Source organism: Canis aureus, chromosome 22 (assembly GCF_053574225.1).
Source record: "Canis aureus isolate CA01 chromosome 22, VMU_Caureus_v.1.0, whole genome shotgun sequence".
NCBI classification, from domain to species: domain Eukaryota; kingdom Metazoa; phylum Chordata; class Mammalia; order Carnivora; family Canidae; genus Canis; species Canis aureus.
Genome location: NC_135632.1, coordinates 40,865,679 through 40,891,130, shown reverse-complemented (window position 1 = coordinate 40,891,130; position 25,452 = coordinate 40,865,679). Strand labels below are relative to the sequence as shown.

Below are 25,452 nucleotides of genomic sequence, written 5' to 3'. Positions count from 1 at the left end.
ACAGTGTACCCCCAGGGACCCACTCAGTGCTTCTGAACCTCAGCAGCACTGTAACTGAGACGTTTAGAATCGAACCCATCCAACTCCCATTGTGTAGAAAGGGAAACTGAGGCTCAACGGAGCCATGTGACCTGTGCAGGCCCTTCAGAAAAGCTGTGACCCTCTTTACCCAAGGCATCCTCTTGCCGTCTTGGTCTAAGGACGGTCTTTGATCCTGGAGTAGAAAGGGGTAAAGCTCTTTCCATTTTAGTTAGTTTTTTTTTTAAGATTTTATCCATGATTCATGAGACACACAGAGAGGCCGAGACATAGGCAGAGGGAGAAGTAGGCTCCCTGCGGGGAGCCCAATTTGGGACTCAGTCCCAGGACCCTGGGGTCATGCCCTGAGCCAAAGGCAGATGCTGAGCCACTCAGGCGTCCTAGCTCTTCCCACTTTTAAATGTGAGGCAACAAGGTCCCCAATGACTGGATGTCTTTCCAAGCTCATCCAACAGGAAACCCAGGCACAGTGTACCCAGGGGAGTCTGGGGTGAGATATACTCCAGAGAGGAAGACAGAAAGTCCCAGAAGGCAGGAAGGGAGGGAGACCCTGGAAGAGTGACACCAGTGCTTCTCCTTATGAGGACTAAGGGGCAGAGCTTGCTCATCCCTTCCCCTCAGGGGCACCGCCTGACCACGCAATGTGATCAAAGCCTTGCCTCGCTCCATTTAGAAATGAGGCAGCGAGGGCCTCAGGGGCCCAGGTACCCCACCCCTGCCCCATGAGCCCCTGGGCTGAGGCAAGGCCTCTCTGGGAGGGGGCCTCTGCCCAGCTGTCTGACCCCTCAGCGTCATGTGCAGGAAGCCGGGCAGCTCGCCTTACACGGCCTCGTCCACCTCTATATATAGCCCTGCGGAGACAGCTGCGGAGACTGCGTGACCCAGAAGGAAAGCAGGGGACCAGCGAGAGCAGGCCCCCGAGCCACCCACCATGACGCTGGGCTTGGAGCAGGCGGAGGAGCAGCGGCTGTACCAGCAGACGCTCCTGCAGGACGGGCTCAAGGACATGCTGGACCACGGCAAGTTCCTGGACTGCGTGGTGCGGGTCGGGGAGCGCGAGTTCCCGTGCCACCGCCTGGTGCTGGCCGCCTGCAGCCCCTACTTCCGAGCGCGCTTCCTGGCCGAGCCCGAGCGCGCGGGCGAGCTGCGGCTGGAGGAGGTGTCCCCGGACGTGGTGGCCCAGGTCCTGCACTACCTGTACACGTCGGAGATCGCGCTGGACGAGGCGAGCGTGCAGGACCTGTTCGCCGCCGCGCACCGCTTCCAGATCCCGTCCATCTTCACCATCTGCGTGTCCTTCCTGCAGAAGCGCCTCTGCCTGGCCAACTGCCTGGCGGTCTTCCGCCTCGGCCTCCTGCTCGACTGCGCGCGCCTGGCCGTGGCCGCCCGCGACTTCATCTGCGCGCGCTTCTCGCTCGTGTCGCGCGACGCCGACTTCCTCGGGCTCTCGGCCGACGAGCTCATCGCCATCATCTCCAGCGACGGCCTCAACGTGGAGAAGGAGGAGGCCGTGTTCGAGGCGGTGATGCGCTGGGCCGGCAGCGGCGACGCCAAGGCGCAGGAGGAGCGCCAGCGCGCGCTGCCCACCGTGTTCGAGAGCGTGCGCTGCCGCCTGCTGCCGCGCGCCTTCCTGGAGAGCCGCGTGGAGAAGCACCCTCTGGTGCGCGCCCAGCCCGAGCTGCTGCGCAAGGTGCAGATGGTGAAGGACGCGCACGAGGGCCGCCTCACGGTGCTGCGCAAGAAGAAGAAGGACAAGGGGAAGGAGGCGGCCGGGGCCAAGGCCGCTGACAAGGGCACGGACAAAGCCAAGGCAGAGGAGGACGAGGACGAGGACGAGGCGGAACGTATCATTCCCGGCATCCTCAACGACACCCTGCGCTTTGGCATGTTCCTGCAGGACCTCATCTTCATGATCAGTGAGGAGGGAGCCGTGGCCTATGACCCAGCAGCCAACGAGTGCTACTGTGCCTCCCTCTCCACTCAGATCCCTAAGAACCACGTGAGCCTGGTGACCAAGGAGAACCAGGTCTTTGTGGCTGGGGGCCTCTTCTACAACGAGGACAACAAAGAGGACCCCATGAGTGCTTACTTCTTACAGGTGCCTGCCCAGCCCTAGGAGGGGCAGACAGTGCTGGGTTCCGGGAACGGGGTGGGGGGGGTCAGCTTTGGGGCCCAGCAGAGGCTTGTGTCTACTTGTTGAGGGGTGTCATTGGGTTCTAGGATGAAATGTAGACCAGGGAGGTTGACTGACAGCCACTTGCCTGAAGGTGGAAGACAGTTATAGGCAGTGAACAATTAGCTGCATAACTCTGATGTCTCAGTTTCAGGGGAATGTGAGCCCCAGGATGGTCTGATATGTTGGAGGCCCTATCTCTGCACAGGGTTTGGGGTCAGGCACAGTGAGAAGGGGGAGCAAGGTCAGTGTAGGGGCCTGGGACAGGACCTTTGCATGAAGCCAGGACACATGAAGGGGAAGTTAGGTGCTTCTGCCTGAGGAATGGGGAACTAGAGACAGACAGAAATGAGCCCAGTGAGTGGTGTGCCCAGTGAGGCCTGACCAGGTGTGAGAAGGGCGAGGGACAGCTTGGTACCAGGGTTAAACCGGGGGCAGGGAGGCGGAGGGGCAGCTCCACCAGTTACCAGCCAAAGCCTATCACGGGCATTGTTTATTTTCTCTGGGCCTCCCTTTGTAACTGGGATATTTATTCTTCTTGCTTGATAAGGTTGTTTGAAGGTTACAGATGGTTATAAAGTGTTCATCAGCACATTGCTCAGCCTTCAGAAAACTTTCCAGAAAGATGAACCACAAATATGGTTGTGAGACTATGGAGGTATACAGGGTCGCAGACTTACACTAGATTTTAGGAGATGAGTGGCAGAGCTGTATTTGGAGGTTTTCTGTTTGGTGGGATGGGATGGAAAACAGGACGGGAAGGCTTCAGTTTCGGATTTGTACGTGGGGGAAGGGACAGGGCTCTGCGTGGGGTGCCCCATCGTGGTGCTGTAATGCTGGTGCCCGGGCGCCCACCTCCAGAGGGCCTCGGTAGTTCTCAGCCTGTTAGGAGGACAGGGCACTGTCTCCAGGGATGCCCTCCAGGCTTCGCTGGCCCTGCCTGGAGACCTGGCCTCCTCTGTGACCCGGGGAGGCCGGGCAGGGCTCACCTGGGGAAGGCGGGGCATGGGGGCCGGTGACTGAGTGGACCCCCGGCCCGCAGTTTGACCACCTGGACTCCGAGTGGTTGGGGATGCCGCCGCTGCCCTCGCCGCGCTGCCTCTTTGGCCTGGGAGAGGCTCTCAACTCCATCTACGTGGTCGGCGGCCGAGAGCTCAAGGACGGCGAGCGCAGCCTAGACTCGGTCATGTGCTACGACCGGCTGTGAGCGGGGAGCGGAGGGCGGGCTGGGGCGGGGCGTGGTCGGGGGGCGGGGCTTGGGCGGGACCGGGCCGTGGTCGAGGGGCGGGGCTTAGGGCCGGGGCGGGGCCGAGGGGCGGGGCCGGGCTGGGGCGTGGTCGAGGGGCGGGGCTTAGGGCGGGCCGGGCCGGGGCGGGGCTTAGGGGCGGGGCTGGGCGTGGCGAAGCCCGCGGGGGGCGACCAGGGCGCGGACCGCGGCGCGGTGGGGGCCAGACAGAGCCCGAGCCCAGGGCCGCGCCGGGAGGCGGGCTTGGAAGGGGGCGGGGCGGTTGGCAGCGGGGTGGGAGCGGGGACCCGACAGGTGCCGGTAATGCATCGGTGCACCCCAAATACGTGTTGGGTGGGTGGGTGAAAGCAGAGACAGGGACCCAGCGCACCCTGAACCCGGCGCTCGCCCCACTGCGTGCTCCTCCAGGTCGTTCAAATGGGGCGAATCGGACCCGCTGCCTTACGCGGTGTACGGCCACGCGGTGCTCTCCCACATGGACCTGGTCTACGTCCTTGGCGGCAAAGGCAGTGACAGGTGAGGCTCGGGCCTGGAGCGAGCGCGGGCGCAGGGTGCAGGCTCGAGCGGGAGCACAGCGTCCCGGGCCGCCAGGGACTGGGTCGGGGCGACGGCACCAGACGGAGGGGCGCGGGGCTGGGGCTTGCTCCCTCTCACTCCCTGTCCCCCACCCCCCAGGAAGTGCCTGAAGAAGATGTGTGTCTATGATCCTAAGAAGTTCGAGTGGAAGGAGCTGGCACCCATGCAGACTGCCCGCTCCCTCTTCGGGGCCACCATCCATGATGGCCGCATTTTTGTAGCGGCCGGGGTCACAGATACGGGGCTGACCAGCTCAGCTGAAGTGTACAGCATCGCAGACAACAAGTACGGCTGCTGGCCGCCCCTCCCACTGGGAGCCAGGGACTGCGAGGGCCCCATTGTGACCGGCGCACTGTGACTGCTTTGGACCTGTTGCCTCTCTCCATGAGTGCCCTGGCAGGACCATAGTCACTGCTCCTGGGGGTCTGCTGCTGAGCTTGGACATCAGCACAGAAATAGCCTCTCTCTCCTAAGCAGCAACGAGGCTGGCTTCCCCCACAATTTGGGGCAAGGGTTAGGGGCCAGCCTGGTCTGCAGGAGAGAGCTCCAGGGGTGGGGTGGGAGGTGCCAGCTTCCTCATTCAGACTCATACCCCGGGCAGTGGCCTGGTGCTAGGGATACAGTAGTGACCAAAACAGAAGTTGCTCTTGCCCTGGGAGAAAACTGAGCTGGCAATCTATTTGGACTTAGCCAGCAAAAAGGATGGCGGGAGAAGGATGCCCCAGGCAAAGGAAAGTTGGTGCCAAGGCAGTTAGGAGAAAATGAGGCAGGCCCTTTGGAGGAAAGGTCATAGCTCAGGTCAGATAGGGTATGGTGGGCGAAGGGAGGTTTGGGGCTGGAGAAGTGGCAAGCAGGGCAGAGGGACTTAACCCTGAGGGCAGTGAAATGCCTGTGACGGGTTTTAGGCTCACATCTGTGTTTTATTAGGCAACAGCGGATGTAGAGAACAGATTAGAGGTTTCCCAGGAGGCAGGGGTGCAGCTGTAAAGCAGCAGGAGGTAGTGGTGGCCTGGAGATGGGGGCACAGCAGAGATGGGGCAGAGGGGATGCACCGGAGAAAGACACAGGCTAGTGCTGCTCACACTGTGATGTGTACACAAATCCTCTTAGGATCATGTTAAAATGCATTTTCTCATTCTCAGGCCTGGGGACGGGCCTGAGTGTGTATTTCTAACAACCCTTCCCTTAGGTGATGCTGGTGCTGCTGGTCCATGGGCCACACTTTGAGTAGCAAAAGCTTAGGAGATAGAAAAAAAAAAAAAACCCAGAATTTAGAGATTGATTGAATGTTGGGGATAAGAGGGAGAAGTGGATGCTTCTGAGGAACCATTGGGGTTAGATGGGAAATATGAGGGTCCAGTTAGGACATGTGGATTTGAAGGACCTGGGAGTGTCCAAGAGGAGCCCATTAGGGCAGAGAGAATGCTGAACTGGGGAGATCTGGGGCCAACAGTAAATGGAGGGGACAGGCTCCCTCAGGAGAAAGAGGGAGAAGCTGAGGCCTGAGCCCTGAGGGATCGTGGGGGCTGATGCATTATCCAGGAAGGAGTCTGAGGACATGAGAGGCTAGGCAGGTGGGAGATGAGAATGTCACATCAGCAGAGGTGTGTCCTGTGCCTGGATTTTATGCTCCGTGGTGACTGTGGACTGGAGAGCTGTTTTGGAGGGTAGGGATGGAAATTGGGCAGTGAAGAGGGGACGAAGGATGGGGCAGGGGTACCAGGGAGGACAGCTCAGGGCAGCAGAGGTAGCGAACAAGGAAGAATTAGTTCAGGAGCAAAGGAGAGTCAGTGGGGAGATCCATGGTGGATTGTACCGGGCTGAATGCAATGACCAGCGGACCAGGAAGGGAGATGGGAGAGGTAGGAGAACAGGGTACACCAGAGGGCCGTGCTGGGAGGGGCAGGACACTGGAGGTCGTGCAGGGAGCATGGGTGCCTGGGATTTGGGTTTCTAAGGGGTGTAGTTGAAGCTGTGGGCACTGGGGCTACTGAGCTGAGGCCCCTGGGTGATGTACCTCTTCACACCCCCTCCTCCCCACCAGGTGGGCATCCTTTGAGGCCTTCCCGCAAGAACGCAGCTCACTCAGCCTGGTCAGCCTCGCGGGCACCCTCTATGCCATTGGTGGCTTTGCCACGCTGGAGACTGAGTCTGGAGAGTTGGTCCCCACAGAGCTAAACGACATCTGGAGGTGAGCCAGAGCCCAGGGCGGTGAGGGAAAAGCCTAGCAAGGCTGATACCCCTCAGTGGTGCCTGGCAAGCTCATCTGGGGGTGGGGTGATCCCTCTTCCAGGGGGTCCCGTGGGGAAGGGATGGCAGACATGCCTTGCTCAGCCCGGTTCTTTCCGGTTTGGCTGGCACAGTCCTGGTTTGCTCACAGGGCACCATGTCTCACTGTGGAGCGTCAAGTATGCTGCAGTCAGGAGCTGCCCCAAGCCTAGGGCACAGACCCACAGAAACAGGCCCCAGGGAGTAGAGGGTCCCCTGAAGAGGCAGCCAGATCTTTCCTCCCTGCTCCGCCCTTGGGTGCTCATGCTGGAGTGGAGAGCTGGGGCCAGGATTGAGAAGAAGCTGGACTCCAACTTCTCAGAGCCATGGCTTTCCACGCTGACCCTTCCTGGGTGTGGAAAAGGTGTCAGTGTCTGGGGCTCCTGCCACACCTTCAGTTATTCCCACTGCTGCAGGCCTGGGGGCGGATGGGTCTTGGGGGTCTTCTGGAGTGCTGCATACAGAACTCTCCAGAGAAGGGGCTGTGGGGATTGTAGGCCTTCCTGAAGGTGTGGCATTCCCTGAGAGGTGACCCTTCCTGGAAAGGGAGGTGGCTGTTCTTTGGAGGTGGGCCTTTGAGGGGCCCCCTTTCCCAAGGCATGAGAGTTCTCCAGGACCTGACCTTTCTGGAGAGGGGCCTGGGGCTGTGGGGACACTCCAGAGGTAGGCCTAGTAGACTCAGCTGCCCCTCCCCACTGTGGCACACTCTGCACTACTAGGCTGACCGGGCTCTGTGGCTCTGTCCCCACTCCCTCCCACCCCCAGATATAACGAGGACGAGAAGAAGTGGGAGGGTGTCCTGCGGGAGATTGCCTATGCAGCCGGTGCCACCTTCCTCCCTGTGCGACTCAACGTGCTGCGCCTGACCAAGATGTGACCAGCGCAGGGGGTCTGAACCGAGCAGCCCTCCCATCCTGTGGCCACACAAGCCCAGGCTTCTAGGGGCTCCAGAGAGGAGGCCGGGAGAGGCTAGAGCCCACCTGGATCCTGTTGTGCCACCAGGGCGCTGCTTCAGCAGGGGAGGGGAATCGCTGCCCAGTCCTGGCCTTTCCAGCAGGGACCAGGAGCTTTGGGGCTCTCTGGTATCTCCATGTCCCTGGTCTCCTTGTTCCATGAGCCAGAACCACAGGGATGTGTTCCCAAGCTGCGTTCTAGGCCAGTCCCAGCCAGCCTGTGTGGAGGTGAATTTACCCACAGGACTCTGTCTCCTTGCCTGTCAGATGGGGAGTGTCCCTCTCAAGCGCACCCCGCAGCCTGGATGAGTCACCTTCCTTAAGAGGAATAAAGTGCCTTCTGAGCAAGTAGCTCAGGGTCTGAAATCAGGTACTCCGAGAGTCAGTGGCCAGGTGGTTGGAGATTCCGGGTGTCAATGTCAGTTGCTGGGTTGCCCAGGTCGGTGGGCTCCGCACCCCATGTGGGTATCTCCTCCACATCCTGGAAGCCTGACCCCCCTCCCTGTAACCCAGAACCTCCACCTCTTCATTCATCATGGACAGAGAGCCAGGAGATTGCTAGTGGAAAGGATAGGGAACAGCCAGACTATGGTAGAAAAGTCTTTTATTCTATGGGTCAGGTCCCGTCTGGCCTGGCCTGGCCTGGGCCTGGGCTTGGGAATAGCTGCGCAGAGCCATCCTTCGTCCCTCCTTCCTCCTCCCACCTACTCCAGCTTCTCTTTGTCCTGCTTCTGGTCCTCCTCTAGTGCCATGGTTCTCTCTCGCTCCTTCACCAGCTGGACACCACAGTAGGTGACAAATAGGACAGCCAGAGTGGTCTGGGGGAACCCTGTGTGGGGAAGAGGTCATCGATGCCCGGGAGCAGGACCCCATCCTCAGTGACTCTTCTTCTAATGGCTCTCCCCACCTGATTGCCCCCCACACTGAGCCCCTGGGGTGTTGGGGTGGGGTGGGGGCCTTTCAGAAGGTCACAGACGTCAAGGTTGATGCCTGGCATTTCCTGTGTCCACAACCCCCCTGGGCCTCACCTGTGAGTAGCAGTCGCCTGGCAACCAGCTCTGTGAATTCAAGGCTGTTCAGGCTTACAAGGTTGTACATGATGATGGCCCAGAAGTTCATGGCTCCGAACAGGGCCCGGACCCTGCGAGACATCTGCTCCGACAAAGAGGCCTGCCCAGTCCAGGGAAGCATTGGCAGTGGGACGAGAGGGCCAGGGGAAAGAGGACATGCTTGGTCAGAGGCCCTGCCCACATGGCTACCCTGGGTCCTGGGCACGTGCTTGGGTCTCTGAAAGTCCCCAGGTCAGCCCTCCCTCATTGTTAAAGATGGGAATACTGAGTACCAGAGAGATGGGAGGGCCTGACCAACACAGCCTGGCCCAGGTGCCCACACCCCACAGAAGGGGGTGCTAGATACCTGCAGGGGGAGCCATTGCCCTGACAACAGGGACGTTGTGTTGAGAAAGTTCTGGACTGGGGGCCAAATGTGAGAGCAGTAGTGCCACCCTCTGCAGTGATCCAGCCAACTCCTGCCCCAGACCTCCTGCCACTCACCTCAATTTGTGCTAGGGGCCCCCACTCTGCCAGCTTCTGCACCCAGAGCTCAAAGTTGAGGCCAAAGCAGTTAAGGAATGACCACAGGTAAACAATATCACAAGGTCCAAGCCACAGAGTAGTGATGGCAAATGTGGCCACAGTGGCCCCCAGCTCTGGGATCACCTCGGAGTGCTCCCCACCAATGTGATCATACACATACCTGCAAGAAAGGCAGGAGAAAGGACCAGAGGGAATGTGGGGGAAGGCAGGTAGGAGAGGGCCAAAGGGTACACAGCAGGGGCAGCCGCATTCAACAGTATCATCCTGGGCACATCCAGCATGCCTGACCCCAGGTGGCTGCTCCTCCTCTCCCAACTTCAGAATGTGGAAGGCTCAGCTTTGAACTTCATATCTCTTCATTCATTCCCGAAGTGATCTCATCCAGACCCAAGACTCTGAACCCTGTCTCTATGCTGATGAGCCCAAATCTGTGTCTTTAGCCTGCTCTCTTGCCTCATACATCCGTCACTAGACCTCTCACTTGGATGACTGATTCCCCCATCCCTGTCCAAACCCGCTGCATCCTCATCTCAGATAATGACACTTCCAGCCATTCAGTAGCATCTGGAAGCCTTGGCGCCATCTTGGACCGTCAGTTCTTCTCTCCACATCCAAGCCAGCAAGTTCTATGGGCTCCACACAGTCCTGACTGCTGCTTGCCACCCCCACTGCCACCACCCTTGTCCAGCAGGTCATCCCCTGCCATAGATTACTGCAAAAGTCTCTTAAGTCATTTTCGTGCTTCTGCCTTTGAACCCCTACCATCTGTTCTCCACACAGCAACAAGAGGCATCTCAAAGGGTATAAGTCAGATCACATGACTTCCCCAATCAAACCCTCCCCCAATGGCTCCCTATTGCAGTTAGACTAAACTACCTACCTACTAAGGCTAGGAGATCCCACAATGTCTGGTTTCTGCCACCCTCCCTGACTTCATCACCCACCATTTCCCTCTCATGTTGTCGCCTTACTTGCCTTCCCGTCCCTCCAACAAACACAGCTGGCTCCTGCCTCAAGCCTATGCACTTGTTCCTTCTTGAAATTCTCTTCCCTAGATTTCCTTATCACTCAAGTCTCAGTTTGAATATCATTGCACAGAGGCCTGCAGAGACCACAACTGTAGAAGCTTCTGTCCTGTGGCCGACCTCTATTCCATTACACTAGTTTCATTTTTTTCATAACACTTACCACTCTCTAAAATGATCTTATTTATGTGTTTGTTTACCTGTTTATGGTCTGTTTATCCCCAATAGACTGTAAACTCCAATTTAAGGCCTTTGTCATATTCACTGTTGTAAATCCCCAGTGCTCAGAACAGTGCCTGGCACATAGTAGGTACTCAATAAGTACTTGTTACATACATTCAGTAGAAGACCCACTGAGTAAGGCCTCTCCATGCCTAGACCTCTTCATTTCCAATGGTTTCTTCTCCACACCATCTCAGCCACCTGCTCCCATGGCCATACTCCCAACTTTGGCACCACTTGAATTTTCATTGCTTCCAAGTTACCATTCTCCCCCCATCCCCTCCAGATGTGGCCTCCCCCAAATCCAGTTCTTCAATCTCATTGATTCCTCCCCCTCTTCCTCACCTTGAGACTCTATCTTTACTGCCCTCTTTAACTGGCTTCAATTCAATAAGTCATCATTGTAAATAACCTAAAGCCCCTTATCCTTCACTTCTTCCTTCTTGCCTGTCTGGGAGAGCCTGATCACCTGCATTCTTACTTGCACTCAAGAAGCTAAAATCTCACAACTTCACATATCGAAGTCCATATGTCCACTGCCTCCACCCCCACCTGGGCTCTCAATGCCAAGGTTTCTCTAGTCAGCTTCTTCTGCCATGCTCTGCAGTGGGTACTCCACCCTTATCACTTCCCCAGCTGTGAGTGCGTGTGGTGGGTGAGCTAGCCAAGAGGAAAGGTGGCACAGTGATGCACAACCCTGCATCTGTCAGCCGGTGACCTTGTCTCCTATTTCATGGAGAAAACTGAAGCCTTCAGGTGGATTCTTTACTTCTCTACACTAACCTGACACCCTGTATCCATGCTAGCTTCTCTTTCTCCTCCCTGTCCTGAGGCTGAGCCTCTGCTTAGCACTGGTTCCATTGCCTCCTCCCTCCTTGGGGACCTCACCCTATCAATCACCCCTCTATCCTGCCTCCCCAACTTATAGTTCCTCTTAGCAACCAACCGTGGCCCATTATTTGCTGTCTTAAGACACCTCACTTCTCCCTTTAGCAACTCCTCTGTCATCCCACTCAGTAGCTAGCTTCTGACAGCAGCCTGTGACCCAGCTGCCCCAGTCCTTTTAGCTCCAATCTCAGCTATACCTCTCCTCTTCTTGACTTTCTCTCCTTGGAACTTATGCACTCCTAAGGACTAAAGACCACCCTCCCACACTCAATGCTCAGAGCTGCATCCATCCTCCAGACTTCTCTGAATCCCAGACCTTCACACCCAACCACCACAAGGACCTCTCCCACTCCAACCATTTCTCTCATATCCAGTGCCCCATCCATATCCAAACCTCTGTCTTTCACCTAGACCTCTGTGACGACCTCCTTCTTCCTTCCTCTGGCCCAGGGCTTATCTTTTAAAGCGTGGACCATCTCTTCACTGCCGGGCTCAGATACCTGGCAGGATGACTGTGACCACTACCCCACTCCACCCCACCCCAACTCACTTGCAAAGCCAGTCGTTGATGCCACGGTCAAAGTGCCTGAGGAAGGAGAGCGGATGTGTGTGAATCAGCCAGGAAGACAGTTCCAGGGGAATAGGGGAAAAAGGCTAGTGGAAGGTGGGGACTGTAGGGGCGTGCCCCCCAGACATCCTTGCACTCACGTTTCCGCGAAGACGTAGAGTGCTGTGATGCACTTGGGAGGCTGGGGTGGATCCAAGTGGTCGAGGCGTGCCACAGTGTTGACCACACCAAAGAGGACAGCCGCCTTCACCCAGTCATACACCAGATTTGAGTAGGCTAGGCCAGCTGGGGGCAGGGTGTCATCACTGCCTGGAGGGCATCGTGCTGGTCTCCGCTCCCCAGATCCCCCAAATCATGGTGGTGAGGCACAGAGCCCGGCCCTCCCCTATGGCCTCTCTGGGCAGGTTGGCAGGTCTGGGGAGAGATCCTGGCCCCTGGTCCGCCCCCATGGAGACCTCACCCCCCCACACGTCCTAGGGGAGGAGCTGGGCCCGGCCCAACCCAGGGAGACCCCATCCAGGTGGTAGAAACTGTCCCAAGACCCTTGTGAGGTGGGCTCTGCCCCTCCCTCTCTGGCTTCTCAGAACAAAGCTAACTCCAAGTCCTAGACATTTCAAAGAATAAATCCCAGCTCCCCCACCCTTGGATAGGTGCTGTGCCTTCTCTGGGTGTCAGCTTCCCCAGGAGTGATGCCAGGGGGTGCAGAGGGTCTGTCTTTCTGTCTTTCCCGGTCCCTGTTCTGTCCCGGATGCACACCCACCGAGGGCGCTGTCCGGGAGGCGGTTGGCAAACTTGAGGTCACTGGGGATGGTGAGGATATAGAAGAAGTGGAAGAAGATGTCCACGGCTATGATGGTCACCACGCTGAGGCCGGCCTGGGCCCGGATGCGCCACAGCTCACCCTCTTGCCTCACCGGCTCCACCTGGCTCATCTGAGAGATGCAAAGTGTCTGAGTGGGGAGGCAAGCCCTGCTGGGGGAATCCTGTCTGAATGGGGAATCACCAACTGCCTGGGGATCTGAGGGTGAGGGGAAATGGGGCTTTATCCTGGCAGCCCTGCTTGAGAGTGGAGTCACCTTTCCACCCTTTGATCCCCGTCTGAGCAGGGAATGTGACCCATACTGGGGTCTGAGGAAGTAAGGTATTATGGCTTCATCTGGGAGTAATGCCTGGGGTGAGGACACAGCCTGCCCTGGGAGTCCTGGCTAAGATGGGAGCCCCTGTCTGAAGAGGAAGTCCCAGGCCTGTGCTGGAAGCTCACAGGGTGTCCCCTCACCTGGGCATGGAAGCGATCAAAGGTCATGATGGGCCCGAAGAAGAAGAAAGGCAGGTAGAAGTTGTACTTGAGCAGGTCAGCTAGGGAGTAGCGGCGGTCAGGGTGGGCACAGCTCTCCAGCGCAAAGCTGGTACAACGCAGCACTGTGAAACCGCTGCCCCCATGAAACAGCACCTCTTGAAGATCAAAAGTGCCTGTTACAAACCCGCTCTGGATGGGAGAGAACAGGCCGCCAGCTCACCAAGTGTCCCCACTCAGCTTCCCACAGGGGCCCAGCCTTGTCCTGCCCCTTCCTCTCTTGCAGAGCCAATCCACACTGGCCACTGAGTGCTAATTCGCATTAAGTGCTTGGATAGAGCAGGGAATGAGCTAGACACATCCCTGCTGTGGTGGAGGGGGGTATGTGCCACATTCAAAGGCTTAGAGACAGGTGGGAGAGTGAAGGAAATTCTTAGGGGAGATTCTGGAAGCAAGGGCTTTGGATGGGGTGAGAAGTTTGGGGTCCTATTTCTGTACCGTCCACCTTTGCCCCTCCCCAGTGCACACCTGCCAGGAGATTAGGGGATCCAGCTTGAAGGAGGCAAGGCTGACTAGACCCAGGCCAAGACAGAGCCAGGGCTGGCCCAAGAGTGAGGCCACATAGAGGCTGACACAGTGACCAAACAGCAGCAGCAGGTACCAAGGGCCCATCGTGCCCAGCACAGCCAGGGCCCCATACACAGCATACATCCAGGAGCGGAGCTGTGAACAGAGAGAAGGAATGGCTTATCTAACCATACAAATGGAGGTGGGACCCCAACCCTTGTAGCTTAGGGGAAGCTGGCAGGGGGACTGGGGTGGCCCAGGTCCAGCTCACCTGGGGGGCAACCATCGTGCAGAGCTTAGCAAACAGCACATGTCCAGAGAGGGCGAAGACGATGACATTGCGGAAGGAGGTGAACCACATCACCCACTCGAAGTCAGCCACGTCCTGGAGCGGGCCCGGGCAGGTTAAGCAGGGGCAGGGGGCAGGATGGGCTGGCACTTGGGCTGATCAGAGTCCTAGTGCCTCCCCAGCCCCTGTATTCTTGTGCATTAGAGGACAGCCATGGCTGGCAGGCCCTTGCCTTCCCCTCTGAGGGAAGTACCAGCCAGGTAGGTAGAAAGAAGCGAGGGGCCCGTGTGAGCTGCCCTACCCCTCAGAGCTCCCCCTCTTCAGCATATTGCCTGACATTCCAGCATTATGGCATTGTTCCTGGGAAAGATGGTGCTGGAAGCCCCTGCTGAAGCATGTCTCGGTTTAACTTTTCCTAAATGAGCAGTGTCTGGGGGCGGGTTTGATGTGGCCCCAGGAGGACACAGGTTGAATCAGTGAGAGAAACTGAAGGCTCTGGAGCTCAAGCCAGGGACCTTTCTCACTGTGAGCCCTCTGTTACATGGGAACATCTAGAATGGGGGGATAGTTGGGAAGGGTCTGGGATGAGAGAGACATGCCGGGGATTGGGGACCTCAGTCAGGGACACTGGGGCATGGGGGACCTACCATCTTCCGGCCAATGTACTCCCAGCCAGGTCGCACGGACTCCCGGAAGGCCTTCCTGTGGGCCCCATCTGAGAACAGAGTGTGGCCTCAGTGGGCGCTGGGGGGACTTCACACCCACACCTTTGCCTGCCCCTACAGCAAGGCTGACCCCCACCTTACTGGGGAGGGAATGGGTCTAGGTCTCTCTGTGCCTCTTCTCTGTGGGTCTCACTGTGTGTCTTGGACCAGGTCTCTGACTGTCTCCCTGAGTGTCTCAGTCTCTCTCTGGGGCCGGTCTCTGTCAGTGTCTTTCCTTGTGACTACACCTAGCTCAGTTCAGACCCCTGGAATATTCTGGGTCTGGAGTCTTTAAGTTTATGGCCTTGCTGGGTGGAAGCCTGAGGCCACAGGGAAAGAAGGGTCCCACCCACCCTGTGCTCCAGAGTCCGGCTGTTACCTTGTGAAGCTTCAAGGAGGCCTCGGCCAGCATAGGCCAGAGCCCCACTCAGCACCAGGGAGTACAAGCCCAGCTCCGCTGTGGGCAACGTGGTCCTGATGCCCATAGCCTCGATGGCACTGGGGGAGACAGATTGGGTGAGGGTATTGCCACCCCCCAGCCCCGCCTAGCCCCACAGAGGTGATGGGGATCCCATTCAGAAGAGAGATTGCCCCTCTTCCCCTTCAGGGATCTCATGTTATTATCCTACCCTTTCCCTTCCTGCCCCCACTCCCCCCTACTCCTCCCAGATGCCATAACATGGGGCTCCTCTTCCTAGCTGCTGCTCTAGCTCCCACCCTTCCCTTTGGAGGCTTTTGAAAGCATAATCTTGACTCTCAGCTTGCCTGCCTCACCTTCATTTACTCCTTCATACCTTCCAGGTGGACCGGCCCCCCTCTTTGCTCAAATTGCTCCTGCCAAGGCCTCAGATAACCTTAACACAGAGGTACCCCATCTGTATCACCTCAGTCATGTTTCTGTTCCTCAGGGTCCCCAACCCCCTCAGTGAACCTCTGTCAGCTCCTGACAATGCCGCCCCTCCCGCTAGTGCCCCCTTCTCTGATTCCCACACCCCTCTAGAGCTGCCTTTACTTCCCTGAGGTCTCCTGGCCTCCCAGGTCCGATCCCCAGCGTTAGGCTTCCTTACCTCATTCAGCTTCCAGCCTCTCACTGATTCCCATTGCCCCAACGGGTTCCTGAGCCCCGGCCTGCCACTTCCCTGGTCCCTGCCTGTGTCCGTGGCCACACCAGCCCACTCTCTCAATGCTTGGGTATTCGGGCCCTGGATGCCAGCTGGAGGCTGTGCTATTTGAAGAGGTGCCCTGGGGGTTGTGGGTGTGGGGCCAAGCAGGGCCGGTTGGGCACTGGGGAGGGTGCTGGCTACTGTCCAAAAGGTGCTGACCGGTATCGGGCTCAGGGTGAGCCTAGCCACTCCCTTCTTCCAGGGCCTAGTTCATCCCCAGCAGTCCTGCTGGGCCATCTCCTCCTGTGCCCCTCCTATGCTCCAGCCTGGCCTTAGGCTTTCCCAAGGGTGCACAGTTAAAAGACCCAGCAGTTAACAGACCCAGGGCCAAATTAAGAGGAGGAACGTGTCTAGGCACCTTCTTGGGCTAGGCCAGGCTGGGCCAAGAGGAGGCTGGCATGACCCTGTCTCCCACCCGTGATCCTCCCCAAAATTTCCCTTACCAGCACTGCAACCAGCTCTCCTGGGCCCCCACAGTCAGCATTCTCCCCACCACCGAGACAGAGGGGCCATGGACCAGAGAGAGGCAGGGACCCGTCAAGGTCACACAGTGAGCCTGGGATGGGATTGTGTGTTCCTAGGGGAATCTCAGATAAGAGAAGACCATTGCTGCCCCTGCCCATACCAGGGGGCTTCCCGGACTCTGTACTGTCGGCCTGAGGGCCGAGGCACCTCCTCACCCGCCAGGTGGGGGAGGGAGGCCCGGAGGATCGGGTTAATGGAGCAGGAGCTTGAAACCGGAGCACGGTGAAGAGCCCGCGAAATAGCTTTGTCAGCTGCCTCCCACTTGCCACTTTCCAATTTTAGCTCCCCATGGCCGGTGCGGGGTGTCCCCAGTGAGGCCTCCGTGAGCAGGGCCCGGGCTGGCTCCCAGCCTGAGACCTCTTCCGGCAGACCCCTGGACTGGGGCCCCCATTGGACACAGCGGTGCCCCCGTCCCCAGGACCTGCCTACCTCAGGTACACCTGCAGTGAAGACTGCTTTGGGGCCTAAAGTCTGGGATGAGGGGCCTGAGGTGGGTTCCACAGGTCTCAAGGACCCCAGAGTGGCTGCATCCCCGGCTGGCACTGACCTTGAGGAGGCTGTGAGGGACCCTGGCACACTGCCCACCTCGGGGCTCCGGGGTCCTGCGTCCGACCGTGCGTCCGTCCGACCAGCTAGGCTCTGGGGCCACAGTGAGGTGTGTCCAGCCCTGGGGTCCCCACCCCCTCAAGGCTATGAGCGGTGAGTGGTGACAGCAGGAGGAGGGTGGAGGAGGGCAGGGAGGAGGTGGCCTTCCTGGAGCGGAGCTGAGCAGAGTGGAGCCAAGCCGAGCACTGCAGAGCTGCTGGCCACAGGGAGCCGCAGGGAGGATCATGGGGGGGCAGGGGTGGGGGAAGGGGTGGCCAGTGGCCTAGGTTCTAACAGGGACACCTGGGCCCCACTTCAGCCTGCCTCTTCTGCTCTGTAGAGCCTGTGCCTCCCTCTCACTGCTGGCCAGGACTCCTCTCTTCCAGGAAGACTTCTGGGCAGTCCCCACCGACCTCTTGCGAGCCCTGCCCCCACTGCACGCATTCACAAGCACACTTCATGCTCAGCTCCATATTCTAGCCTGCGCCTTTATGAGTGAACTCCCAAGGGCAGAACCATACAGCCCCCTGCCCTGCCTTATATCATTATGCTCAGAGTCCGAACTGGCCAGGCATTGGTGCCTGAGGGAGGACTGGCTTGACTAGTAGGACTGGAACTGTCAGGAGACATGTGGCAGGTGGGGGGTCCCATACTCTAGTCGTGTCTCATATGCAGTTGCTCAGGGGGAGGGGTGCTAGTAGGGTCACTTGGCAAGGCTTAAGTAGGTTCCTGGAATGGCTGGCATCCTTTTGAATGTCCCTATCCAACTGGGAGCCCTGTAAGGGCAATAGGACAGAGCTGTACTCGTGGAAGGGGCAGCCAAGGCCTCAGCCCAGCCTTCCCCCAATGGGGAAGGGTATTCTGAAGAACCCACCAAGAGGATGGGAACATCTGGCAGTCTTCCTTTAGGATGAGGACCTCAGAATCTAGGGTAGCTGAATACACTTGTGCCATGTCTTTGGAGGCCAGTTCATGCATGTGCAGGGAGTAGGGCCTGAGGCGTGGAGGGTTAAAGGAGCTTTGTGACTGTGACAAGTCACAGGACAGGTCCTAGAGCTGCTGCTGATCCTCTGACTCCAGCCATAGGCTCGGCTGCTTCCTGCATCCCTCTCCCACCCCCTAGCAGGGGAGCTTCCAGAGCCTGACCAAGGCCCGGGAAGGGGAAAGAGAGTCTCCTACCTTCCATGATGCCCTTAGGCAATGAACTTCCTCCCAAGCAGACACATTGGCCCAGAGGAAGCAGCAAGGAGTCCCCAGCATACATACCCCACAGAACAACACAGAGGCCTTCATCACGGGTGCCCGGCTCTGAGAAGTGTACACTGAAATTGCTGCACCATATAGGGGCTGGGGGAGGGCTGCAGGTGGGCTCATGGGCACTCGGGGAGGCCAGTGTCAGGGACAGATGCCTGAGCAAGACTGCAGGGGTTAGGGAGTGCTTCCTATACAGGGGTGGGTGTGGAGGCACACCTGAGCAGACTCCTGAGGTAAAGAGTCAATGGTGGTTAGAAGGGTAGTAAGTTAATCACAGCAGCTGGACAATGATTCCAAGGCTTTACATGGACTAACTCCTTTTCATGGCACCACAACTCCTAGGGAGGGTGTTACCATTGTTTGACAGTTGATAGAAAAGGATACTGACCCACAAGGAGGTCAGCCCCATAAGCTTCTGGAACTGATTGCCCTGCAGGAGTAAGAACCCCACCACTCACGGATCCTGGGTGCAAGCGGAGACCAGTCTGGGCCAGCCGTCCAGCTGGTGACCCCATGAGGCTCAGAGAGAAGGGCTCAGAGCACAGGTTCAGCCAGCTGACTTGCACCGAGCCCAAGATCTGCCTCGCTGCGGGGATCCACTTCTCAGAGCCTCAGAGTCTCATCTGTAAGTGGACCCGCTCTCTTATTTATTGGGCTTTTGGGGGGATTCTGTGACTTATTCCATGAAGGGCCTGGCTCACTGAATTCCTCACAAAGAGAGATACAGATGCCTCACTCCAGAAGCCCAGAAAGGTAAGGCTCACGCAGCAGGAGCTGGGCCCCAGGTGACCCCATGCAGTGGGGTCTGCAGGGAGCCGGGCATTTGGGGATGGCAGCCCTGATAGAAGGCTGGAGAGGCCTCTTGGACCTGGCGCTGGACAGTCCAAGGCCAGCTCCTCCCTATATGAGAGGGGCGGTGAGGGAGGGTGCCTGGCATGTCCAGCCCACAAAACAAGGGCAGGAAGCTGACTAGGCTTTGATTGGCACAAGGGCCTGGGGTCAGCCTCCCGAATGCCACCAGGGCCACTGGGAAAGATGCAACGGGCAGGGGGGGCAATTCTCTCAAGTCTCAGCATCCCTTGTCATTTCTCAGTATGTTGTTACTCAAAGTAAAAATTCATAGAGAATATCCCGTGTCTATGATTGTGTTTTGTGTCAGTTGTATGTGTATGTGTGTGTGTTTTGTGTTACGTGTTGTGTTTGTGTATGCTGCATGCACTTTGTGTGTGCACGTGTGTTGTGTGTATGTGTGTGTGATGTGTGTACTGTGTTTGTGTGTCTATGCAAGGCTTACACCGTAGGCAGTGCCTGTGGAGAGGAGATAGGGCAGCTGTGGGCTCGCTGGAGGCGCAGAGGGAGAGGTGAGGCTGGTTCTGGCCGCTGCAGATGGCGGCTCAAGGGAGGACCCCGCTGCAGACCATCGTCCCTGAGCTCCTGAGAGCAGGGAGGGGCCCAGTGGCGATGGAATGTACTCGGGGCTCCAAAGGGCCTGAGCCAGGCTACGCCCTCGTCCGGCTCAGCTGCAGTGCCCCAGAGGCCTTCATGGGGACGGTGGCCCCGCCGCACCCACAGCTCGACCAGGCTCACCTGTCAGTGTTGGAACCTGAGCACCCAGGCCGGCAGCACCTGCATGGGGTGCAGCCAGGGGGAGTCCGCACCTGAGGCCTCTCCACCACCCGCCTCTTTACTTGTCCTTGCCCCTCTCTCCCCCTCCTACCACTTCTGACTCTGTGAAGGGACCTCGGTGTTCTCATCTGTGAAAAGCGAGTCCAGCCCACCTGCTTCCCACTGACGCCCAACCGCCCTGAGGGCTGGGGGTGCCTCCTCGGGGTCCCCAGGGACAGGTGGTGCTGCTCGGGAGGGGTCACGGGCACTCAGCTGGACGGACCAGGTTGTCCCACTCCCTGCCTGGCCCATGCATTAGATCCTCAGGGCTCTAGTCCTTGGCCCCTTTGACAACCTCTCCCTTCTTTAAAAAGTTCTGCTCCCTGGCTCTCCTCGGTCTTCCCCTTCCATCCCCCACCACCCATGCTTCAGGGAAATATGGACAGCCCCGTCCGTCCCTGCCCAGATCTGGGCGGTGAGCCCAGAAATCCTCGGCACAGAAGGTGAGAGGCTGTGAGGGGCTGCATTGTCTCTGCATCCCATACACCCCAACCCCAACCTCTCCTTTGGCAAATCAGATTATCTCTGACTTGGGGAAGAGGCTGGCATGTGAGTGGCACTCACTGCCTGATTCAGGCAGGCTGGATGAGTGGATGGTGACCTGTAAGTCTGTCTCCCCAGCTGGCAGGGGACTTCCTCGAGCTCAGGGACCGTGTCTGTCTCACCTGATACCACCGTGCCTGGGACGGTGGGGCTACTCAACAGGTGCTTGCTGAACTAACAGATGTCATACTGAGGGCTACCGTTTATTGAGTGCTTACTGTGTGCTAGCCTCTGCTCTAGCACTTGACACTTTTTAAGTCAGCGACTCCTGCAGAGGGACTCTGATGGGGGATGGAGCAGACTTGGTCTAACTAAGCTGAAGGCAGGTGCCAGCAGACGTGACAGGGGCCCCTGGCACTCAGCTCCACAGCAAAGCTCTCAAGACTGCCCGTAGAATCTGGAAGTTAAGACAGTTGTCATTATGCCCCCAGTTGACCTAAGCAAGGACTGAACGCCCAGACTGACCTCTGCAAGATGCCAGTTAATCTGTTGACCCCAAAATAAGCAAACAGGCTTTACTACACCTGACAGTTTTCCTGTCCACTCTCCTTCATGTAAAGCCTGTTTCATCTTTGTGGAATGAAAACAATCTATTGATATGTGTCCATTGTATAGAAGCAAAAGGCAACCTAATGATTAGCTAAATGTCTTTGAGCTATTCTTTGACACATATAACTGCAGCCCTTGAAGGAGGTTTCTCTTCCTGTCCCCGTTTTACAGATGACATGGAGGTTCAGGGAGGTCCAGTAACTCGCCTGATGCCACACAGCTGATGAATGGGGAAAGAGATGTGCCCCAGGTCCCCCACCAGTGCAGACCCTGTGACTTGGTGCCCTTTCCTCTCTCAGACGCAACCCTGAGCCAGGAAAGGCAGCAAAACCACCCTTGAGTGGTTAAGGTGTGGGTTATGCCACCCTGCACTTCCCGGAGGTGGCCCCTGCCCCTCTGTCCATCCCAGAGGAAGGATAGCTGGTTATCCCTCCCAAGGACTCCACGGAGGGCCTGAGCCTGCACCCACACATGCTCAGATCACCCTGTGGGGCTTCCCATGCCAGCAAGGGAAGGTACGGACTACTGGGTCTGGTGCCCTGACTCTGTGTTGGGCCAACTCCTCACCGTCACACACTGTCCCCTCCCAGAACGGGGCCTCTCAGCCTCTCTGGCTCTGCCTGGCCATTTCCTTTCACAGGGAATCAGAAAAACTCTTCCCTTCCTGGAGCCCTAAGGAGCCCACCAGCATCACTGACGGCCTTCACTACACCTTGCCAGGGGACCTCTAGACCTGTGTCTAGAGCACCCCCACCAGCACAGAGCCTGAGGAAGGGCCAGAGTAGGCAGGTCCCAGGAACCCCAGGTGGCTTCCCACACAACATGTGTCCCCACATCTGTGAGTCACTGGGGAGAGACTGGTCTTCGTGTGTGTGTGTGTGTGTGTGTGTGTGTGTGTGTGTGAGCGGGAACACATGCCCTGTGGAGAGCCTGAGTCCAGAGCTGGCACTGTCTGGGGTGCATGAATGCACCGTACAACTGTGTGCTCCTGAGTCTAGGTATTTCCATGCGTCTACAGCTTTGTGGGGGCCTGTGTATACACAGGTGCAGCCAAGGGGGCTGTGGTTGGTATGTGTGGCCACCCTTCCCCATAGCTGTACATGCAGTGAAGCCCAGGGGACACTGACAGTTACAGAGGGACGTGGGGGCTCACCCCTATGTGGCCATGAGGGAGGGGCACCTCGACTTGGCCAGGACTCATGTCTCAGAATCCTCCTGCCCCAAAGCTCCTGCCCGCCGCACCCCCCCCCACCCCCCTCCCCCCCCACACACACACCGGTATCCACTATCTGCAGCCTTTGGGAGCAAATGGAAGGAACTCCTGGAGCGGCTGACTGGGGGTGGGCACTCCCACCCTGGCCAGTTGCTCTACTTGGAGGACCCTGCTTTTGTAGTCAGGCGGGCCAGGGTTAAATATTAGCCTAGCTTCTCTCTGTAAGCCTCAGTTTCTTCATCTGCAAAATAGGACTATCAATTCCCAGGTTACTATAGGACTAGGTCAGGCTTCCACAGATGCTCACTCATGGGGACCTGTGGTGAGTGTGAAAATAACCATTATTATTACAAGTCCAAAGGTCTGCATCTAAGGAAGAGCCTTGAGGAGTGGGCTGACAAAGTGGGTGGGAGTACATACCCCCACGTTTGCGAAGGCTGGGGTGGCCACAGAGCCGTGGAGGGGGAGCTGGGTGAGGGGGGGGTGTGTGCCCTGGCGAGGGGTGGGTGGGCTGGGGAGGCTCGCAGCTGGAGCCCTGAGAGCTCTCTGGTATGGATGGAGCCCTGTGGGCATGCAGGGCCTCTCAGCTAGGCCCAAGGCCAAGGGTGACGAGCACCTGCCCCAGGGGCTGCATCTGTCTGTTCAGAGCTGGCTTGTCGTCCCAGGGCTCTCACTGGTGCCGAGCAGGTCGCCGGTCCTTCTCCCCTGCCATTGCCTGGCCTGTCTGGGCTCTCCGCCAGGGCTTCTCCTTTGCCCTCCTGGTCTGAGGTGCAGGCTTTGCTCACCCTTGGGGAACTTCTTCTAGGAGAACTTCTTCTAGCTGAGGTGGTTGCCCCAGGTTGGCTTCCAGGAACAGATGGAGTCCTCTCCAGGCCTATGGCTGCCCCGTCCCTCCAGGCTGACACCGGGCGACCATCCTAGCACTGTCCGCCTTCTGCTGCCGCAGGGCCTGCAGAAAGACCCCTTTCACCTGGCCCAGGGTCTCATGGTACATTCGGAAATCCTCCTCCTTTCCACGCAGGGCACTGCCCAGGGCAGCCTTCAGCATTTCATTCTCTTCCACCTGGATGGCCAGTCTGGGCCACGTGAAGAAAGGGCTCAGTGTGGCCTTCACTGGCATACCTGTGCATGCATGCATGTGCACAAGGATGCTGGGAACAAGGCTGCCAGCGTGGCTGCTCTTGGTCTCAGGTTCTCTCTGACCCATCCCCTCTTCCCCAGGACCCTGGGGGGACATCATGTGGCACTGACTCCTCTCTGGGCCCACCTGCAGACCTGGGCCTGGCACCCAGGAGCTCCCTCAAATGTTGGCTGCCTTAAGGATGAGTACTAATATGTAGGGGTCCCCCCATGCTTCCAGGAACATCACTGCCTTTGACCCTGAAAAGTTTAACTGAGTGAGAAAAGTGGCTTCAGCAACCCATGCTTAGTAAAACTCTTGGAACTCTGGTCCTCAGGGTGCAGCTGGGTCTCTCTGCCCTCTGATGGCCAGTTGCTGAATTGCAGGCCTAGAACCCAGGACCCAGCAGGCAGCCCTCCTGGCAAACAGAAGTCAAATGGGGAGGGACATGATCCTTCCACCCATGGAAGTACCTCCACCCAGACAATGCCACCCTCAGGAAGATGGGGCAGGAGAGCACCTGGTGGTCAGCTCCTCCATCTGTGATTCCATGGGCACATTGGAGAGCTGGGTGAAGGAGGAGTCCTTCCTTTCACTCCCGTTCGGGTTGTGCCTGGTGTTGGAGGTGGGCAGACCTGCGGGGCAGTAGCAGCCACTTTCTGTGATGAGGCCGTGGCCCTGTGGAAATGCTCTCCTTCTCCCCCTCCACCCCACTGCCTGTTTCCTGCTTTGCTGCTTGCTGAAACATTATACTTCCTTCAGGATGGAGGACAAGGCATAGCATAATTTATTAAGTTGTTAAATCACTGTGTTGTACACCTGAAACTAACACTGTGTGTCAACCATACTTCAATAATTTTTTTTTTTTTTAAGATGCAGGACAAAGGCTGCCTTCCTCCAGAAGCCCTCCTTGATGCCTGCTCTGCATTCCCCTGGACTTACACTTCGGTCTCTACCACAAGTTTCTGGAAGGCAGCCAGGCCTGAAGCCTGCTCTGCAGGTTGAGCCCGAGTCTAGATCATCACTGCCTCTGATACCCTCATACCATTGGGGCCCCCCTGCCTCCAGAGCCAGCAGCTCTCTACATACATACAGAAGCTCTGCCTCTGACCAGCAGCTCCCTACATACATACAGGGCATCCAGGGTGGTCAGGGCCAGAGGCCACAGAATGCTCAGAAAAAGAGAACAAAGACAACTGGTGGGAATTTGGGCACAGTCCCAGCCTTGGAAAACCTGTACTGAAAAGGGCCTCAGAGGTGGCATGGTTCTCAGGGATGGTGTGGCCCAGGGAAAGTCACCTGGCATCAGTAGACTTGGCTTTCACCCCCTGCTGTGTGGCCTCGGGTAAACCACCAACCTCTCTGAGCTGGTTTTCTCATCTGTAAAATGAGGATAATAGTTCTTGCCTCTAGAGTTTTGTGAGGCCTGGGTGAATTCACACTTATACCTCGAGGCCCTGTGTCATTGGACACCTGCTGAGTATTCCCTCACTTCTCTGACCTTGCCTCGTACTCCCCTCCCCTACTATGTGCCAGCCTCAATTGCTATTCCTTGCTGTTCCTTCAGGCCTCAGCCAAGCTCTCACCGCAGTGCCTCTGCACTTGCTCTTTCCTCAAGTATCTATATACCTCATCCCCTGCCCTCCCACACGGTCTCTGTACAGATGTCAACTCCTCAGTGAGATCTTTACTGGCCTCCTGGAAATCAGCTGCTCTCTCAGTACCTCCTGCCCACTTCTCTGCTGCAGGTCCCAGCATCTGCCTCCATCTGACTTGGCATGTCTTTTACTGTTTTTTTTTTTTTTTTTTTTTTTTGTTATTGTCTATCTTCCCCACTGGAGTGGAACAGCCATGGAGGGTCTCCTCGTTCTACAGATGGGCGGGGGTGCTCTCCTTCCTAAAGTGGTGGTGCTCTGCCCGTGTCACAGGCCAGCAGGTGGCAAAGGCCACATGGACCCTTTCTCTCAGGCAGCTGCTCCTTGCTGTCTAGGCAGAACCAAAGTGGTTTTTCCTGCCGTGGCTTAGCACTCCCTAGTTGGGTTACTCAGGATGTAAGCCCAAAGCCTAGAGACACCCATTCCTAGAGGACCTATTCTTGAGGGCCCAGCAGGGTCAGCAGGGCTAGGCTATAGGGACCTTCCTCAGTCTGGACTGAGCAACTGGAAGGCCCCTTGTTTTCTGAGCCCCGCTGGTGGGAGCAGGGGCAAGGGCACAACTCCTGCTTTATGCCTCACTCTAGCACATCCTTCTGAAATGTTCTGATCTTATCTGGGCTGGGGACAAAGGTCTGAGTGTCCTTGCTAGGGGAGGGGGTGGGAGATATACTGGGGTGCTGAGAGGTGGGGCAAGTGGGGGTAACCCCTCCACTCCAGAGCCATTAGGGGGTTGAGATGAGGCTGTCCGAGGGAGGCAGGCCTAGTCCCTCCAC

General features: G+C 57.7%; 3 protein-coding genes and 1 long non-coding RNA gene across 9 annotated transcripts in view; 2 read left to right on the top strand and 2 right to left on the bottom strand.

The window, feature by feature from the left end:
* The first annotated feature begins 733 nt into the window (after positions 1-733).
* Positions 734-7,621, top strand: KLHL40 (kelch like family member 40). The gene is made up of 6 exons (XM_077865591.1): positions 734-2,137; positions 3,255-3,415; positions 3,867-3,974; positions 4,134-4,319; positions 6,079-6,225; positions 7,068-7,621. The coding sequence occupies exons 1-6, from the start codon at positions 971-973 to the stop codon at positions 7,177-7,179; spliced, it is 1,881 nt and encodes a 626-aa protein (XP_077721717.1). The 5' UTR covers positions 734-970; the 3' UTR covers positions 7,180-7,621.
* A 221-nt stretch (positions 7,622-7,842) lies between these two features.
* HHATL (hedgehog acyltransferase like) lies at positions 7,843-16,822 on the bottom strand. Of its 2 annotated transcripts, XM_077865593.1 has the most exons (11): positions 16,643-16,822; positions 14,351-14,418; positions 13,686-13,799; positions 13,376-13,570; positions 12,830-13,039; positions 12,314-12,485; positions 11,694-11,838; positions 11,536-11,571; positions 8,809-9,010; positions 8,284-8,425; positions 7,843-8,084 (listed from the first exon to the last, which is right to left on the bottom strand). In XM_077865593.1, exons 2-11 carry the CDS (start codon positions 14,351-14,353, stop codon positions 7,960-7,962), a joined length of 1,344 nt encoding a protein of 447 aa, XP_077721719.1. In that variant the 5' UTR covers positions 14,354-14,418; positions 16,643-16,822; the 3' UTR covers positions 7,843-7,959. The 2 variants fall into 2 exon arrangements, with proteins under 2 accessions (XP_077721719.1, XP_077721720.1); XM_077865594.1 differs by lacking the exon at positions 13,686-13,799.
* Positions 14,787-25,452, bottom strand: part of CCDC13 (coiled-coil domain containing 13) — a 59,517-nt gene continuing 48,851 nt past the window's right edge. For 2 of the 5 annotated variants that reach the window (XM_077865586.1, XM_077865587.1), the window contains exons 15-16: positions 23,545-23,659; positions 22,228-22,980 (exon numbers count right to left, since the gene is read on the bottom strand). In XM_077865586.1, the coding sequence (XP_077721712.1) occupies positions 22,779-22,980; positions 23,545-23,659 (317 nt within the window). In that variant the 3' untranslated portion in view covers positions 22,228-22,778. Of the gene's footprint in view, positions 14,906-22,227; positions 22,981-23,544; positions 23,660-24,323; positions 24,405-25,452 lie in introns of those variants that run through there. The other 3 variants (XM_077865589.1, XM_077865588.1, XM_077865590.1) reach the window with 3 other exon arrangements.
* LOC144294064 (uncharacterized) lies at positions 15,803-24,494 on the top strand. The gene is made up of 3 exons (XR_013361459.1): positions 15,803-16,529; positions 18,371-18,559; positions 23,898-24,494. It is a non-coding gene; the product is annotated as an uncharacterized LOC144294064 (long non-coding RNA).